At 42.6% G+C, this 19,928-nt stretch overlaps 1 protein-coding gene across 2 annotated transcripts in view; it reads right to left on the reverse strand.

Moving 5' to 3' along the window:
* Positions 1-7,985, reverse strand: part of Fndc7 (fibronectin type III domain containing 7) — a 32,080-nt gene extending 24,095 nt beyond the window's left edge. For both annotated transcript variants that reach the window (XM_034499778.2, XM_034499777.2), the window contains exons 1-3: positions 7,923-7,985; positions 7,350-7,368; positions 533-787 (exon numbers count right to left, since the gene is read on the reverse strand). In XM_034499778.2, coding sequence (XP_034355669.1) covers positions 533-787; positions 7,350-7,368; positions 7,923-7,985 — 337 coding nt within the window. The remainder of the gene's footprint in view (positions 1-532; positions 788-7,349; positions 7,369-7,922) is intronic.
* Positions 7,986-19,928: the final 11,943 nt, after the last annotated feature.

A 19,928-nucleotide genomic window follows, 5' to 3' on the forward strand; every position in this document is an offset into this window, starting at 1 on the left:
AGATAACTTTTGTTTTTCAACTCTGAGAGTGAACTTGGAGCTCTGTGCATGTGAGGCCAGCGCTCAGCCCCTGAGCTATACACCAATCCCTGCACTCGGATTTTCAGAAATATATGCAGGTGTGACGGTATGAAGTGAATTTAATGCTGGTGGGCAAACCCCAGAACTTTTCTTTGTCAATGTATCTGCCATGTGATTAAGGTACTGCAAAATCTGTTCTACGTGTTCTCTATTTGGCATGGATAAAAACAGAAATTGCTTTTTTTTCCCCCTCGGGGATTTACAGGCATTCTGCTTTTAAGGTTGCCCAGAAATGGGTTTTAAAATCCCAAAGCAAATTACTAGGCATTTGAATGTCACTTTCTCCACAAATTGCTGAGTTGCCAAAAAGAACATTTGGTGGCTTTTGCTTCTGGGCCTTGCGTAGTGGAACTCAGTGGTGCACAGACCACACTGCACATGTGCTGTGCTGTTAAAAACTCATCTAAGCTCCAAGCCACCACTCAGACAGCTTGAGCATCCAGCTACCTACCTGTCTTTGCCTGCTTTGGAGATGATGCTTGGCTTCGTCCAAAGGCACTGATGGATCTGATGGTGATTTGGTACAAGGTTGCAGCCTTCAGACCTGTCACAGTGCCTGGGGAATTGGCCACTGTGGTCTCAATGATTGTGTCCCCATCTTCAGCTGTGAGCAAGTAACTTGTGGCCCCTGGCACGGTAGTCCATTCTACGGTGATACTATTGCTGATTTTTGAATATGCCTGATCAATAGTTGGTATTTCAGGAGCTGAAAGATATTTTGAAGTTGTACGTTAGCCAGGATAACATCTTTCCTACAAGGATGACATCTTTCATCACTTCCTCTCTAAACTACATAATTCTGGCATCTTCCCATGAACATAATTAATGGGAATTGTAGCATGCAGGTGCCCACCACACACCTCAACATAGGTATTGTAGCATGCAGGTACACACCACACACATACACATGTGTGCACACACACACGTACATGCTAAATAATAAATACATAATACATAATAAATAATAAATACATAAAACTGAACTAAAAAAAAAAAAAAGACTGGGTGGTGGTGCACACATTTAATCCCAGTACTTGGGAGGCAGAGACAGGTGGATATCTGAGTTTGAGGCCAGCCTGGTCTACAAAGTGAGTTCCTGGACAGACAGGGCTATACAGATAAACCCTGTCTAAAAAAAAAAAAAAAAAAAAAAAAAAAAAAAACAAAACAGAAAATAAAACACAAAAACAGACAAACAAAAAACCAAACCAAAACAAAATAAACAAACAAAAAAAAAAACAGGAGTAGAAACAGAATAAGGACAAGCAGGGGAAGACGGGAGAACCACTGCTTTCCAAAAAATCAGATGGAATACATCCCTCACTTCCCAGCTGCCTGTGGGTCCTGTGTGCTTTCAAATAATTAAGGGCTGGGAAAGACTGTGGGAAAGAGCCCTGAGAAAAGGGAAAGGATAATGGGGGAATTTTATTCCAGAGGATTCTGCTCCGGTTTGGTATTCTGTGAGTTCCAAGGCTGCTTTGTCAGTGATGTCCCTCCCTGCCCCAACACGGCTGCCTTGCTTCCAGCTGGCTCCTCCATGCCCACCTCTCTCTGTGCCTGTGGTCACTTTCTCAGGACTCTGCACGTTTCCCAAGTGGGCGCTAACTTGACGGAGGAGGAAGGAGAACTGAAAGCTTTGTTACAGTTGCCTCTTAGTTTTTAGTTTCTTAGTTTTGTTGCTATCAGAGCAGAACAATGTTTAGGTTCTTCTATATACAAGAAAATTAACTTTATTCTTCCATTGCCTATCAAAACATATGCCTCAGTGTGAGGTTTAGATACTGAAGCCCTTCTGGGGCTGTGTGCAGTTCGCCATGGAAAGGGGAATGTTTGTCATGAGCACACCAGAGAGTCAGTCCTCCGCTTCTAATACAAAGTAGAACATACACGGTGAGAATCAGATGTACCACACACACACACACACACACACACACGCACACACACAGAGAGAGAGAGAGAGAGAGAGAGAGAGAGAGAGAGAGAGAGAGAGAGAGAGAGTCTTGGATCTCATAGTACCTCCAAGGAGAAAACATCAATAAATGTATGCTGGGTTTTTACCTCAGCCTTGTTAACATATATTGAGCAGTCACTGTATGCCAAATTCAAAGCTGAAGGGCAAGCCAGACATGTTGGTTCATGAACTACTGAGATCCTATCTCAAACAAACCAACCAACCAACAAACAACACACCAAATGCCAGCTATAGCATGTGCATCTGTAATCCCAGCGGGGGAAGGGGAGGACTGGAAGGCCATCCTCTACTACACAGGGAGTCAGAGAAGGCCAACCAATTTGTAATCCTGTCTCAAAAACAACCAAAGGAACCCAAACCAACCAGCCAACCAACTTCCCCAAACCAACCAAATAAAGAGATTAATGGCAAAAATTTATATAGGACAAGAAGACAGGATACAAGCCAAGTGATTTGCCAGCATCCACTCTTCCGGGCCTCCCCTCAGCCAAATCCCTAGGTATACAATACAGCCAACCTTCTCGTTCTGTCCCAGTAGTCAAGAGAATTCATGTTGGCAGCCTCTCAGAAATAACTAAGCTGCAAAAAAATGAACAAAGTCTCCACTGTTCATTGGCCAGATACTTCTGGAACATCATCCAGGAGTATCTTGTCACAGAAAGAAAATCATGTTGATCATATATGTGTGTATGTTTGTTTCTGGGGGAGGGATGCTGGTGGCCTTTTGCCTGTGAAGTTTATTCTGCAGGAAGAACAGATGCCCCTTCAGGCCCCTCAGAACAAAAAGCTCCAGTGGGATTTCCCTCTCACACTGCGTATCTCTCATCTGCAAGCTCCCCCTTCCCCTCCCCTCCCCAGTCATTTCCCTGTGGTCTGTGTGTCCTTTCTTCTGGTTTTCTGGTGTCTCTCAACGCCTTCTGTTTCCTCTGTCCCACAGTTTATCTTATCTCCTGTGATAGATAGGCCTGCTCATTGGATTGGACAGACTTCCTGGGAAAATGACCAGCTGCAGACATAGAAGGCCTGACGATGCGTTCATGGGAAAGAGCCAAAAGGCCAGCGTGCACAGGCGGTCATACTGGCTGAGAACTCTACATTTTCCCATCGAACTGAGCTATGAAGGAGTCGTACCTGTATCATTCGAGTGAAAATTAGGGGTAGAAAAATAGCAAAGAATTTAGATTCAGAAGTTCTAGGCTTAGGGCATAGCTCTGCTTTTTTACTTTTGAGTAAGAGTAAAGCAGGGCATTTAAGCATAAGTTACCTCTAGAAGCTCTGCTGTGTGGTGGGCAACGTGTGCACTTTAGGAATTACTTTGAAATGTGAATACATATAATTTAGGATTATTGCAAAGATTAAGTAAAAGTATATGTGAAGGCACTTTGAAAGCTCCCCTTCCCTCCCATCTTTGTGTGTATGTGTGTGTGTGTGTCTGTAGTGTGTGTGTGAGTGTTCCAGCTAGTGCTGGTGTGAGTACATCTACCAAGGTAAGCAAGTGTAAATGAGTTTGGAAAAAATCAGATCATATAGCATAGCCGTGGGAGGGTAAAAATGAAACTCTGGGGAGTCTGGGGTGAACACAGGCAAGAGAGAAAGAGCATGCCTGACTCACAACTAGCTCTCAGAAGACTGACTAGTGGCAACCACAAAAGCAAATCAACTGAGCCCTCTAGGACAGTGGTTCTCAAACTTCCTACTGCTGCAGCCCCCCTCATGTTGGGGTGACCCCCAACCATAACATTATTATCATTGCTACTTCATAACTGTAATTTTCCTACTGTTACGAATCATAATGTAAATATATCTGTTTTACGATGGTCTTAGGTGGCCCTTGTGAAAGACTGAAAACCGTTGTTCTAGGAGACAAGAAGCAGAATGCCAGGGTTCACAGGAGAACGGCCTGGGCAGAAGCTCTGATTGGGAGCATTTGAGTGTGTCAGAGTCTGGTGAGCCAGATGAAGGATCAAGTGGGATCATCTGCTGTATGCAAATTAGTCTGAGTGCCCAGTCCCAGTGTGGCAGAATGACACCAGGAGGGACAGACTTTGGGGACATTTATTTGGGGACATTTCCATGGGAGGGATGGACTGGTGGGTAGATCTGGTACTGTGACAGGTATCAACAGACCCTCAGGAGATAGAAGAACCAGAGTAGTTCTTCAGTGGGAAGGGATCTGGCTCAGTTGGTAGAGTGCTTGCCTTGCATGTACAAAGCCTTGGCTCCATTCCTAGCACTGCAGACACCTAGTGTGTGCCTGCAATCTTAGTGTTTAGGAGGCAGAAGTAGGAGACCGGAAGTTCAAGGCCATCCTTGATTACATCGTGAGTTTCAGGCTAAACTGAGGGACATAAGGCCTTGCCATAAAATAAAATAAAATAAAATAAAATAAAATAAAATAAAATAAAATAAAATAAAAAGCAGGACTTAGGAACCTGAAAGGGGAGAGATAACGGGATGGATCTGAGTCTGAGGAAGCAGCCAAACCTATTGGCACTATTACTCTGTTGAAAACAGCATTTATGCCTTTATAGAAAGAGGCTTGGAGATTCTTGTTTATAGAGCCAGGCTTTGTTGTTCTCTACCCTTGGTGCTGTAGAATTGAAGGAAGGTCTCACACTTGCTAAGCAAGCTTTTACAACCATGCTCCCCTCCCCCCAGCTAAATGATGATTAGATTATGTTATATTAAATTATTATTATCACTTAATAGTAACGTGGTATTTCCATTTTATTTTGTTTGTTTTCTACTGCTTTTTGTTTGGTTTTCAAGACAGGGTTTCTCTGTGTAGCCCTAGCTATCCCTATCCTGTAGACCAGGTTGGCCTCCATTTAGAGATCCTCTGGTTTACTAAAGGTGTTCACCTCCACGCCCAGCTTTAACAGTGTTATTTTCATCATTTTAATAATGATAAAAGTTATGATAGAAGTTATGAGTCCTTCTTTCCCTACTCTCTCAATTTCTGAGAGAAAGAAACAGGAGAGGGGGAAGAGAGGAGAGAGGGAAAGAGAAAGAGAGAGAGAGAGAGAGAGAGAGAGAGAGAGAGAGAGAGAGAGAGCTGAGAAGATGAGTACCAAGTGTCAGGCTCTTCCTGGATTAATGAGAGGGAAGACTTTACTCTCCATATGTGCACCCCACCACACTGATACATCCAAAATGAAACCCTTTGATTCTTTCTACTAACTCAGAGATCCTAAGTCAGCTCAGAGTCCTCAGAGCCTGGACACAGATCAGCAGTGATGCCAAAGCCCAAAACGAAGGCTTCTACACAGTACAGATCAGACACAGACCATGTATTGAAAAACCAAGAAGACTCCACTAACAGCATCACTGGTGTTGAAATCTGGCCTCCCACCTCCTTTCCAAATGGGGATCATGTTGGGACTAAAAGGAGTCCATCCTAAGGTCTCAACTGGTCTGGGTTTACTGGGACTTTGTAAGACACAGTGAAGTATGATTTTGCTATCCAAAGGCTGATGTTTTTTTAAAAATCACTTAAAAACCAAGCAGAGTAGCATGGGTGTAGTCCCAACTTCTCAGGTGACTGAGCCAGGATTCCTTGAACCTGGTAATTCAAAGCCAGGCAGGGCAACATAGAGACCTCAATCAACATAAATAAAATTAATAAAGATCATTAGGAATGTGGTTAAACAGTCTTTCTCATAGCTTCCTGGACAATCATAAAGGACTCTTAAGAATGTATAATGAGTTAGAGAGATGGCTCGACAGTTAAGAGCTCTGGCTGAGGACCCAGGTTCAATCCCCAGCACCCACAGGGTGGCTCACAGCCATCCGTAACTTCAGTCCCAGGTGATGTGATGCCCTCTCTGGCTTCTTCAGACACCACATACACACATAGTACACAAGACATACATGCAGACAACACACTCATATACATAAAATAAACACATTTTTAAAAATTTAAAGAATATTATAATGAGTAAGAATAAATGAAGACATTTTTTAAACCCAACTATATAGCTGTGTGTGGTGGTTCACACCCTTAAACCCAGCACTTGGGTGGCAGAGGCAGGCAGATCTCTGAGCTTGAGGCCAGCCTGGTCTATAGAGTGAGTTCCAGGACAGCCAGGGCTACAGAGAAACCCTATGGGGCGGGGGTGGGGGGTGGGGGGGGGAGGGAACAAAAAACAAAGCAAGACAAAATTCCAAAACCAAAAAGCAAAACCAACTACACATGTATGAATTTTATAAAACATTAAAATGCAGCCACATATTCAATTTAAAATTTTGTAGTTCTAATTTCTTTTTATGATGTTGGCAAAAATAATAAAAAGTTGTACCAAATAACAAAAGTGGATTGAGTCACTATGAGAGTTTATCTCTAAAACCGTTGATTTTTCAGATAATCTAAAACCTATTCAGCATAAATTCCTATCCTGGGGACTTACATTTCTAGATGTATGAGACAGGAAAAGTTTCTCGAAAAATTCCTGTGGCCTCCAGTCTAATTATTCAAGAAAAAAAAGTGTCTAAAAATCTTTTTTTAAATAAGGAAATGCCTTTCAATTCTGAATCATTATATTACTGTGTAGATCTCAATAATTAAGGCTAGATGTGCAAAGCTCCCTCTCCCTCTTCCCCTCTCCCCACCCCCCCTCCCCCGTCCCTCCCTGTGTCCCCCTCTCCCACCCCTTCTCCCTCTCTCCCTCCCCTTTCCCATCCCTCTCCCTCCCCTCCTCCCCCTCTGATTTGCTTTTAGCTTTTTAATTTTTTTTTTTGAGATAGGTTCTTTTGCAGCCCAAGTTTGCCCCCAAATTTCTATGTATCCATCTTGAACATCTGACACTCTTGCTTCCAAGTGCTGGGATTACAGGTGTGCACCACCACACCCAGAACAAAAGTTCTGTTCTTCTTAGAGGACCTTCTTGAAAGTGCAATTAAACACAGCAGTTCTAATTTTTTTCTGTTAATGTCCCAAAAGATGAGTAGGAAAGTTATATAAGGAAGATTCCCGCAGTGAGATTTTATTTGTTTGGCTGGAATGATGGTCACTGTGTCAGTTTGTCCATAGCTATCTGGATGAAATCGAAGCACTGTATTATGGTGCTCACAATACCTCCAAAAGACTTGAGTTTTAAATACGACCCAGTTGGTTTGTTTTACCAAGTATGGTCTCCCCGGCACCATTTACAGCAGCGTTAGCATCCAGCATGCCCGCTCAGAGAACGTTCATACCTGCCCTCTAAGATGGTCTATATATGAGACAGCCCATGAATCAACGGTACAAAAAGGGAATCAAATAGAAGAAGAAAAAAACTCACATCTCATCGATTGTTACCTGTTTTAGACGAAATAACCTGTAAAGGGAAATATAAAAAGATAAGAATTTAAAAAAACAAAACAAAACAAAACAAAACAAAAACCCAGCATCTGGGGAAACGAAACAAAGACATCAACCAGAACACGGTATTCACAGCGTTTCTGTGCACCGTGAGTGATTTCCCCATTCGCCTTCATGCTTTTCTGTGCGACTCATTTCCCAGTGTTCAAATCTACCATAAGGCAGGGTTGGAAAGGACTTTGAGGCTGGGGGCAGATCAAGTTACTATTTCATTCTCCACTCCCACCCCCACCCCCCTTGAATCTGAGTATTGAACTAAGTCAGAGGTTGTTGACAGATTTTTTTTTCCAGGAATCTTTGGTCTTCAGACACAATGATAATCTTATCTCCCTTTTCTAATATATCGCTTGCATTTCAAACACACAAATGTATCCTCTTAATATGATTTAAGGGAATTTCTAGTTGTATCTCCCTGCTCCATAGCCCTTCATAAAGAGAACAAGATAATCTATGGGTATGTTTCCCACCCCTCCCGAAAATAGTTGTGGGTAGTTGAAAAGGTAGACTCACGGTTTTCAGACAGAGGAGAGTGAATCTGATCAAAGACAAACACTTCTCAGGTCTTCCAGCCATCTTGTTAGCTGCAGCCCTCACACAGCACAAAAACACAGCGGTGAACTGAGTCCGCTTTGGCTCCCAGAGGCACAGCACTGAAAGCTGTAGTGGAGTGGCTGCAAAGCTGGAAACAAACTCTGGAAGTTGCCTCTCCTTTGGAAAGCACTAGCGCTTACCTGTAACAAGGGACACTGGGGACTGGCAGGGACAGGTACTGCAAAGACTGAAAAGAAAAAAAAACAGTCTGGGAAAACCATGCCAAGCAGGCCAAAGAAGCTCCTGTAACCTTGGTTTCAAGGAACTATGTACAATGCTCTCCCTTTTAGTAGATTTTACTCCAGGCATAGTGATGCAGCCCTTTAATCCCAACACTTGGGAGGCACAGGTAGGCAGACCCCTTGTTAGTTTAAGGCTGACCTGGTCAGCATTGAGAGTTCCAGGACAGCCAGAACCCTGCCTCAACCCTGCCCTCAAACCAAACCAAAAACAAAACAAAACAAAAAAACCCAAGATTTACAAAGCTGTAGAAAAAATTATTGATATGATAGAGTGATTTTAAACTCTGGGATTCCTGTGAGATTCTTGCGAATCTTTTTTTTTTTTTTCACCTTTAATCAATGCTTGCATATTAGTTAGACTTTGTATGTATTAGTTGGCTTTTTGCCATTGTGGCAAAAAAAAAAAAAAAAAAAAAAAAAAAAACAAAAAAAACAAAACAACAAAAACAAAAAAAAAAAAAAACTGACAGAAACAATTTAAGAGAGAGAGGTTGGTTTTGGCTCATGGTCTCGGAGGTGGGTCACTTTAGCTCTATTTGTTACAGAAGAACATTATGACATCCTCAATGACATGGTGAATTTGAGGTCGAGGTCAGCCTGAACTACATGAGATGCTGTCTTCGAACAAACAAACAAACAAACAAACAAACAAACAAACAAGGGCCTGGAGAGATGGTTCAGCAGTTAAGAGCTCTGGCTGCTCTTTTAAAGGACCCAGGTTCAATTCCCAGTACCACATGGCACTCAAAACCATCCATAATGCCAGTTTTAGGGTATTTTATGCCCTCTTCTGGCCTCTGTAGGCACCAGGTACACACATTTTGTACAGATATACTTGCAGGCAAAACACCCATGCACATAATATAAAATAAAAATTAAAAATTCCAAGACTTAAAAATGCATAAATAAGTGAACTCGAGCTAGATGTGGGGGCTCACATCTTAGCTACTCAGCGGGCACAAGGATCTGTTGAGACAATGAGTTAGAGACCAGCCTGGGAAACATAGTAGGACTGATGAAGTTTCCCTCAAATTATTAATTGACTAATAATAATAGAATTAAAACCTAAAAAAAAAAAAATCACAAATGAGGAAATGTGTAGAGAAAAATATGATTTTTGAATTAGGCAAAGATTTTCTTTTAAAAAAAAAAGTGTGTGTGTGCATGTGTGGTGTGTGTAGTGTTTGTGTGGTGTGTGTGTGTGTGTGTGTGTGTGTGTACATTCTGGTGGGTATACAATGTGCCATAGTGTTTGGGTGGAGGTCAGAGGACAACTGTTTTCCAGTCAGTTCTCTCTCTTCACCTTTATTGAGTTTTTGGGAGCCAACTCAGATCATCAAGCTTGCAGGAAGTACCTTTGCCTGCTGAGCCAGGCAATGGTTTTTCTAGACACAAGAACATTAAAAACATGATTCATTTGAAAAACAAAATCAGCAAATTGGGCATTACAACAATCAAGAGCTTTTGTGCTATTTAGTGAATAAAAAGACCAAGTTATACTTGGGGAAATATTGTAGATCACATATTTAAAAAGAACCTCTGTGTGTGTGTGTGTGTGTGTGCGTGCACGCACACACATATGCACAGGTGTAAGAATTAGTCTCAAAACCCAGTAAGAAAACATCTGAGGGCTGGCGAGATGGCTCAGCAGTTAACAGGTCTTGCCACTAAGCCTAACAGCCTGAATTTGATCCCTAGAACCCATGTATAGGTGAAAGGAGAAAACCAATGATGCCACAAAATTGTTCTTTGATCTCCTCACATAGGCCATGGCAAGCATGGTGTCCATTTTGCTTTTTATTGCTGTAATAAACACCATGATCAAAAGTAACTTGGGGAGATAAGGCTTACACTTCCACATTACAGTGTTTCATCATGGGAAGTTGAGACAGAAGCTCAAGACAGGAACCTGGAGGCAGGAACTGAAGCAGGAACCATGGGGAAACAAATGCATAAGTGGATTGGCTTGCTGTTCATGGCTTGCTCATCCCGCTTTCTTCTAGCATCCAGGTATCCCACATCAATAATTAGTCAGTAAAACATCCCACAGACTTGCTGTTGGGCCTTGCTAATTAAGGTCCAAGTCTACCATTATCTGGACAGCTCTCTTGAGCTCGGCACAAAATGTCAGACTCCCTTTACCAGCAGGGCTTCTCCTTCTCTGACTTTGTCTGGGGAGCCAGGTGAGATTACAAGTTCAACCTCCTCTTCTTCTTTTCTCCCCTTCTCCAGTGATAAGAACCCACTCAACAAGTACCTGGGATTCCTGGAATGACTATTCACAGAACTTTAAAACTCTAGCCAATGATTTTCATTTACTTCAAAAACTTCTTCTCCTTCTCCGACATCCATATGGTTCACCCCAATAAAGTGTGTGTGTACAGCTGTTTCTTTAAATACCCTCGGAGAGAGCTGGTTCACTGGATGTCTAAAAGAACTGTGACATTAAAAGAGCTATATTACTGAGATCTCCGGAGGAACATCCCCAAGCCTTCCACCTGTAATTCCAGTATTCTGGAGGCTGAGAGAGGATGATGAAATCAAAACAGGCTTGAACTACACAGCAACACTGCCTCAAAAAAAAAAAAAAATCAAGAACTGAATGTACCTGTAGTCCTAGTATTAGGGAGGTATAGGCAGGATGATTGCATATTCAAGGCCAGCCTACACTACATGAATTCCAGGTCAACCTGGTCTACATAATGAAACCCTGAAAACAGAAACAAGGGCTGGGGACTAGCTCACTGGTGGAGTATTTCTCTAGCTTGGGTTTGAGCCCCAGCCCAGCCAGGAGATTATGAGCATTGTCAATGGTCTGGAGAACACACACCAGGACAATGAGATAGCTCTGCATATTTCTTATGTCTGAAATTAGAAAGATTGCGCTGTAGAAGTTGCTCAATAAAAGAGTGTGTGCCCTGGGTTTGATCTCCAGTGACTACAAGTACACACAAAACAAAATTAATAATAAGACTATACCACGTGTTGGTACAGGTGTAGAACAACCAGCAATGCCATTGCTGTGGAACTCTGTCCTCTAGGCATGACGTGGCTACTGCCTTATTGACATTAGAGCAGGTGTGAATACTTACAAGGAGACTCTCAGAAGACTGAACCCGAGAATGTTTCCTTGTTGGGAAGCAGGGTTCACAAGGTTCATAACGTGATGCAGAAAACATTGCCCCTCTCTGAGGACACATAAGGACTTCCCAGTTGCCTGGTGGAGACTCTTCATTGTGTAGCTGCCTGCCATAAATTGCCTGTGTTCCTTTAAGTAGCCCTTAACCCGAGCTTTTGTAAGGAACCCCAATTAAGGCCATTGTTTCATCAAGCCAGACTTGGGTGGACTGTTTATTTACTTCATCTGGGGTGAATTTGTTTGTAATATTTGTTCATCTCCTGAGGAAAAGTTATTACAACACTCATATTGGTAGGTATGTGAAATGGTTGGGCCACCTTGGAAAACAATTCAGCTGTTTCATAAAAACTTGAACAATATTGGTTAAATGTAATTCCAATACTCAGGAAGCCGAGGCAGAAGAGTTATGAATTTGAGGTCAGCATGAATTACCTGTAGCATTACACTCCTAGATGCTTACTCCCAAAAGGAAAGCATATCCTCATACAAATCAAACATAAGTGTTCAGAATAATATTATTTCATTTATCTTCAAAATGTATGTTAACCTTTATTTTTATTTTTATTTTATGTATGTGGATATTTTGGCTGCATGCATGTATTTATGTGCACTATGTGTGTTCAGTGCTAGCAGAGGCTCCAAGAGATTCCCCTGGGACTTGAGTTAGGTGATTGGGAGCTGCCATGCTGAGAATCCATTGGAACCCAAATCCATTCGAGGGCAGCCAGTGCTCTTAAACACTAAACCATCTCTCTAGCCCCAATAGTATTGTTTTTTAAATAATCCATAAGCTATAAGCAAATTAAGTAAGTGTTCATCAACCAAGATGAATTATGAACATATAGAATATTCTAGTAAGAAAAGAATGAGGGCTAGAGCCGGGTGTGTCTCTGTGTATGTGTGTGTCTTGTCTGTGTGTTTAATCACAGCAACAGGAAAACTAATTAATGCAATACATTTATATTTGAAAGTTATTTTTGAGACATAAACCATGTTTGACATGTATGAATATCCATGGACCATCAGCACCTTTCAGATGATGAGCAAGCCTTCTATCTGTCAGAATTGTGTCCTTCCTTCTCCCTACCCTTCCTGTTTGTAGGCAAACCTAGCCTAACTTTAGCATCGCAAGCTTCTGCTACTAAACCTTTTGTGAGATGACTGCTATGAATCTAGGTACTTTTGGCTACGTATTCAATAAATATATGAGAAGTAACTGCTACACACCAAGAACTGTTCTAGATACCAGGCTACAGACAGAAGTGAATGGTAGCCCTGCTCTTGTTGAGCATAAACTCAAATAGCCCAATGTTGTTAAACATTATAAGAAAAAAGTAGACAAGAGTAAGGGGCCAGTAGTGAAAGATACAGTTTATACACATTCAGGAAGAACTCTGTGGGGATCAGGGCTTGGTTAGGACAACGTGGGCACTCATTGCCCAGTGACAGGAAATATCAGTGGCTATCATCTTTGGCAGTCTTTCTTTGTCTTGCTGTTAACTGATGGAGATCCTTTATTCAAGGTCACATACCAACCACTTCCATACACAGAGGCCTGAATTCAGGACAGGCCTGGTGAGGGTTTCTGGATGACACACCATGGCACCTAGTAGGGCTGGGGGTATTACAAGAGACACAACCTAGAAGCTTCCGAATCCAGAGGTGGGAAGCTCAAACCTTGGAAGCAATGTACAAGGGCCAGGGCGCACTGCTTTACCAGTTTGGGGTATAGCACTACACCATGCTTACCGTCTCGGTACGTATTGCATCCTGAACAAGAAACTCTATTCTTCCATTGTACTTCCTGTCCAAATGTACTTTTTCTGCATCTTTGGCAGGTTACTACTGATATTTCTTAAATAATTTATTTTATGCACATTGGTATTCTGCCTACATGCATGTCTGTGTGAGGGTATCAGATCCCCTGGAACTGGAATCAGACATTTGTAAGCTGCCATCTGAGTGCTGGGAACTGGACCTGGGTTCTTTGATTAAGGACAGCCAGTGCTCTCACCTGCTGAGCCATCTCTCCAGCCCTGGTTACTACTGATTTTATACTTAAATCATATAGATACTAGTCAGCATTATATTGTCTTTTCTTGCCTTGTTCAGTCATTCATGTACAGGCTCGGAGTACGCTGAGAGCTGTATTTAATTTGCATCTGGGTATCACTAGACAACTAGGATGAGCCATGCTATGAAATGACATGAGCAAGGCCTTGAAGATGTTTACAAGGAAGTGACCTATGACACTGGGCAGTGGAGACTAAGGTGGATAAAGAGGAAGTGAGGCTTGCATTAATTCACTGCAACGAAGGCTGTGATGGGGATACTACGGGGGCCGGGGTGTGGTAAAAGCTCATGTGGGCAACAGACTGGAAGGCCCAGGGAGTCAAACAGTTGTTAAATCGGATAATAGAGGGAAAAGTAGAAAATACAGAAGTTGGTGGTCAGCCAAAGGACTCCGAGTCAACATGTCGGAGAAAACTGCACACACTAGTGTTTATCATACTTGTTTCATAAAAACTAAGTTGTGGAACCAGCCTTGGTGTTCAAAAACCGAGGACTGGATGAAGAAAGCATCTAGACCGTGGTATTCTTTTTTAGCCATAAAGAAAAATGAAGTTACAGGTTTTGCAGGCAATGAATCAACTGGACACAGCCATAGTAAGAAAGCCAATCTCACAAAGACAGATACCTCATTTTCCCCTCACGTTTGGTTCCTATGTTTTGTACAGACAATTCAAGCCTGCATGTATGTTTGTTGTGAAAGAAGTGAAACTGTGTATCAGAACAAAGGAGAGTCACAGGAGATGGGAGGGGCAGAACCAGGAAGGGCCCAGGAATTCGAGGTTGGGGTTGGGGTTGCGGGTGGGGAAAGAGGATAAACGGGCAATATGTATTTGTATGAAATGTTAAAAAAGAAGTTGGTGGCTAGGGGACTGGCTGTCCAAATGGGGGTGATGAGACAATTTCAGCTGTTGAACACAAAACAACAGTTCTGTGATGGAGTAGTAGAATAACTGAGGTTAGGTGGAGGGAAGATGGTATTGGAGATCAAGGGGTCAGAAAAATAGGGTGGTCTCAGTATTGGAAAGATTATTCCATAGATATGGAAGTCATTAGCAGTTATAGCAGCAGGGTCGGGTGTAATTCAGTGGCAGAGTGTTTGCACCACAAGAATGACTTGGGGTTTGGTAGTGTATGCCTGTGATCCTAGCACTTAGGAGGCAGAGAATCACCTCCAAAAACAGGGGCTAGACTGGTCTACATATCGAGTTCTAGGACAGCCAGGGCAACACTGCAAGACACTGTTCCAAACAACCTGAAACAAACAAACCCCAAAACCCAAAGGCAGCCAGATGTTATGGTTCAGACCTGGATCTCAGCACTTAGAAAGCAGACACAAGATGTTGTGTTTTTGGATAGCCTGGGCTAGACGTTGTCTCCCCAAACCAAAAGACTTATTTATGGCAGGAACAAGGAAGGAAGGGTCGTGGAGCCACGTGCCAGTCAGGTATCACCATGAAAAAATGTCTGAGAAAATAAACTTTAAAAAGAGGAAAGATTTATTTTTGGCTAGTACTTTCAGAGCATTGAGTCCATGGTCTCTTTGTCCCATTGCCTTTGAGCCTGTTGAGAGGACATTATGGTAGACAGGGCATGTGGAGTAAAGCCATTCACCACAGGGCACCTGGGAAGCAAAGAGAAAAACTGGAATAGATGGAAGTTCTGATGTTCCCTTCTCGGGCACACCCTTGATGACTTAATTATGCAACCTCAAGTTTCATCACTTCCTAGTAAATGACACGTTTATTAGGGGACAAACCCCTAGGGTTCTCTAGATCTAAATGACATGCTGAGTGTGGTGGCACACAACTCTAATTCCAGCCCTTGGAAAGGAGGAGGAGGAGGATCAAGAGTTCAAAGTCAGCCTCAGCTACACAGCAAGTTTTAGGCCAGCCTGGGATATCTGAATCCCTGTCTCAAAAATCAAAACAAGACAAAAAAAGATGCAAGGGACAGCAAGATAGCTGGTGAAATGTATAAACACTGTTAATACCTCAGGGCAGTACTCCCGAGGTCCATGGAGCAGAAGGATAATTGAAGAACATCAGTTTTAAAGGAAGTAAGGCAGGAAAGAGGTTTAGGACAGAGGGAGAAACAGTGGCTTGGAAAATAATGATTTAAGAAATTAGTTGGGGGGGGGCAGTGGGGGGCTGGAGAGATGGCTCAGCGATTAAGAGCACTGAGTGTTCTTCCAGAGGTCCTGAGTTCAATTCCCAGCAACCACATGGTGGCTCGAAACCATCTGTAACGGAGTTGATGCCTTTTTCCAGTGTATCTGAAGACGACATATATGAGTATACTCACATATAAGGTAACCAAATCTTGCAAAAAAAAAAATGACGTAGGGAAGACAGTTAGCAACTATTTCTGACTGTCAGCGTCTGAGTTGTTAACACAGGTGATGAGCATCACTGCTGAGAAGCATCAGGTATTTTTACAAGTATATTCTATAGCTTTGAATTACTAAAATTATCACTTGTTTGAATCCTACTTTCAGGAATGGGACTCTGCAAAGTAGAAAGTACATAAATTTAGATACTAAGGTCAGCTACGAGAGTGAGGCTATTGGGCTAGGGACATGGCTCAGTTAACAGAGTGCTAGCCTAGCATGTTCAGTCTGTAGCACTGCAGGAAACTCAGAGGGAAGTGTCAGAAGAGGAAGGCACGAACCAGAAACTCAAGGTCATCATTAACTATTTGGCGTGTTCAAGGCTAAACTACAGTCTTGTCTACAGAGATCTTGTCTCAAACGAAACCAACAATAATAGCAACACAACAGAAAAAGTGGCCATGTTAAACACGATCAGTGTGCAATAGGGTAACAGTAGGAATGCTGAAAGCAACCAGTTGAAGATTTAACTCAGTGGTAGCAAGGGTGAGGTCTCAAGTCTGATAACCAACACATACACACATACACCCAGCAGCAATACCAACTTATATCTGGATATAAGCATCTGAAATGAAAGATTAAAACTTAGGCGGTATATTAAGTTTGGCTTTCCCCCTCCATTATCTCTCTACCTGTAGATTAATGCAGCTTTCAGACTGTCAGTGGATGTTGGTCAATACAGAAACTCCTAACTACTCAAAGTGCAGAGAATCAGTACATGAGAAGTGCTCAACCACAAATGGAACATCCTTATTACACACCCTCTCCCTACCCAAAGCTCAGGCATCATGTAAGAGTGGGCAGAAAAATTGTAAGAGCCAGAGGTTAGGTTAGGGAAGACTGAAATAAAACAGTGCCTTCAGGCATGACAACCACAGCACTTCTGAACTCTCAATAGCTTGTGGTCGTCTGCACACGGCCTGAACAAGATCAAGCCAGTCAGCACTCCAGCATGGAGATGGAGGGAGCATGAACCCCACCTCTAACTTAGAAACTAGGGACAGGTGGTAGCTTTCTTGGGAGTGGAAGAGACAGTTTTCTTTAAAGGTGTGGCACCTGGTGACTGACCATAGGAGTTGACTTTTTTTTCTTAAGGAGCCAAGTGGTGGTGGCCCAGACCTTTAATCCCGACGCTCAGAAGGCAGAGGTAGCAAGATCTCAGGGTTTGAGGACAGCCAGGACTACACTGAGAAACTCTTCTCAGGGATAAGGAGGATATGAAGCTGGGCTAAGGAGGCAGGTATAGATCTGGGAGTTAGGGAAAGGACTGCGGGGCGCAATGATAAAACTACATTATATAAAATGCTCTTCATTTTAATAGAAAACATTTTGTTATTTGGCGTACATCTTTAGATGTGAGAGATATGCTCAGAGACTACAGAAATGTGACAATTCCATGGCGTCTCTAGGGACCCAGTCTCCACTTACTGTGTCTGCCATTCCTAAAACCAGGCTCTCTTGATCCACGAGAGCATTTCAGTGCTCACATCCAAGTTTTAGATCACAGTAGTCAAATGCCAGAGAAACTTTTTTGTTTGTTTTTTATTTATTTTTTTATCTTTTAGTTTTTCAAGGCAAGGTTTCTCTGTATAGCCCTAGCTGTCTTGGAACTAACCCAGTAGATAGACTAGGCTGGCCCTGGAACTTGAGATCCACCTGCCTTGCCTACTAAATGCTGGAATTAAAGGTGTGCACCATCACCCCATTTAGAGAAACTTCTTAAAGTTTCCTCTGGCTACCTCCCATTGGCTATAATTTGGTCACATAATTTCATGCATCTGGTAAGAGGTCAAGAGACATTTGGAGAGGGAGAATGGGGGAAATGGAGGGGAGGGAGAGAGGAAGGAAGGGCGAGAGAGACAAGAGAGATGTGACTGCAACTAATCTTGCAGTTAGGAGGGGAAAAGGTAGCAAATTGAGGGACTTGTTAGTCTGTTTGGAAAAAGAGTGTGGAGGCAGAGCCAAGATTTGAAATAGCCATTGTGGGACATTAGGGGATATGTAAGAGAGCTGTTTAGGAGAGCTGGGAGTGATGGTGCATGCATTTAATCCCAGCACCCTAGAGACAGAGGCAGGTGGATCTCCTTGAGCTCAAGACTAGCTTGATCTATAATAGCAAGCTCCAAGCCAGGACTACACTCTCAAAAGCAAGTAAACAAACCACAAAACCAACCAACTAAAGATAGGGTTCAGTAGTAGAGCACCTGCTTAGGATACACAATGGCGTGGGTCTGCTCCCCAGGACACATACACAAATCGTTTACAGGGATGAAATATGGAGCAGGCTCAGGAAACAGTAAGAAACTTAGCACCCAAGCCGTTTTGGTTGGTTGGTTAAATCAAGAAAGTGACATTTTTTGGACTGGTGCTGAGGCTAGGTAGAATTTCAAAGTAAGGAAATGCTGGACAGAACCTCCCTGGTCAAGGCTTGATGCTAGTAACAGTAAAAGAAACCAGAGTTGGCTCCTAGTTCCAAGGAAGAGAAACCCAGACTTTTCTAAGGAAAGCAGAGAAATTACAAGGATATTATTCATTGCCCAAACTCAAACAAAATAAAATCCAGACTGTCTGGAAAGCCAGCAGAAAACAAACTTCAAGGTCCAGTGAGTTAGGTCCTGAGATTTTCTTTCACATGCCCACCCTTTCATGTGTGAGTCTGGTCCATGCTTCTGTTTTTTTTTTTTTTTTTTTTTTTTGTCACTGCTGGGGATTCATCCTAGGGCCTTGCATATGCCAGGCCAGTATGCCCGTCACTTAAGGACACCTGTTAAACCTTAAAAACAAAGTTGTTCTTAGTCAAAACACTTGTAGGGAGCGAGTCTAATTCACTTGCATAATTATTAACAAACTTGCTCAGCTGAGCACGAACACTTGTTTATATTAGACTATATCAAAGGTCATCAAGCAGTGAGAAACGATGGCATAATACACTGAGTCCAGCTAGGACACATAAAAAACATTCTTTACATCAACGAAGTTTGATGCAAAGAACGATTAATCGATAGGGAGAGAATTAAGTACTAAGACTAGAGATCTACAGAATACAGAAAGGACAGGGAAGTCACGCTACCTTTCAGGGATGAGGTAGAGATGCTGAAAATTGGACCCAAGATTGAGTCACTGTTGGAGAAGATACATCTGTGGCAACGTTTGCTGGCGCTGGAGAACGGGTGTCAAAAATAGCTAGGCCACCAGATCCTAGTGCTGAGAATAGGAAACGGGCACCAGCTCCCATCCCTAACGGAGAAGCAATTTTCCTCGAGCCTGTCTCACTGGGTATACAAACCACACTTAAGAGTAGATTCCCATGCCCAGCAGCAGCTGGCCAACACAAAGCTCAATGGCATTGTCTCATTTTGCTTTGTGTATTTTTTTTTTTTTAAATCTTTCTGGCCTTTTGCCTATGAAGTATGGCTTACAGTTTTTTTTTTATGCTTTGTTGTCCCCCCCACCCCCTTTGCCTGTTTAAAAGAGTGAATTTGGATGGGTGGGAAGAATCTGGGAGAGGGTAATTTGTGATCAAAATATATTGTATGAATTTTCAATTTAAAAAACATGCAATTACAAAATAGCTAAGACTTTACATGTTTTAGGAGCAAATAGACTTGATCCTTTCAATGTATTAAAATATCACAATTTGCCCCTCTTTCTTCCCCCCAAAAGGTCAGTCCACTGGTGCATTACTGAAACCTGCAGGAAAGTTGTATGCTGGAGCAAACGGATTCCAACGGAATCGCTGGACATTCTGCTTACTTGAGATGCCATTGAACTTTGATGGCTTAGTGCCACCAATAAGCTAAGCACCTGCACAGTGCAGTTGAATAGAACTAGGTCTCCTCCCCTGCAGCATTCTCTGTTGACAGGTCAGAACAATGTTGGAATGGAATGGACAGTTCCAGATCACTCTCTTGAAGGGTGGATTTGGAGCCAGTACAGGAACAGGTGTCCACAAATTAGCACTAACTCCTATGTGGAGCTTGGCAAAACTTGGCACAAAAGGGAATGAGGGTGGCCAGATGAGTGTTTGGGTAAAAGGTTTACAATAGTAGTAAGACTAGTTGCCTTGCTGGTAATGCTGGGTTATT

The sequence above is a fragment of the Arvicanthis niloticus genome, chromosome 4 (assembly GCF_011762505.2).
Source record: "Arvicanthis niloticus isolate mArvNil1 chromosome 4, mArvNil1.pat.X, whole genome shotgun sequence".
NCBI classification, from domain to species: Eukaryota; Metazoa; Chordata; class Mammalia; order Rodentia; family Muridae; genus Arvicanthis; species Arvicanthis niloticus.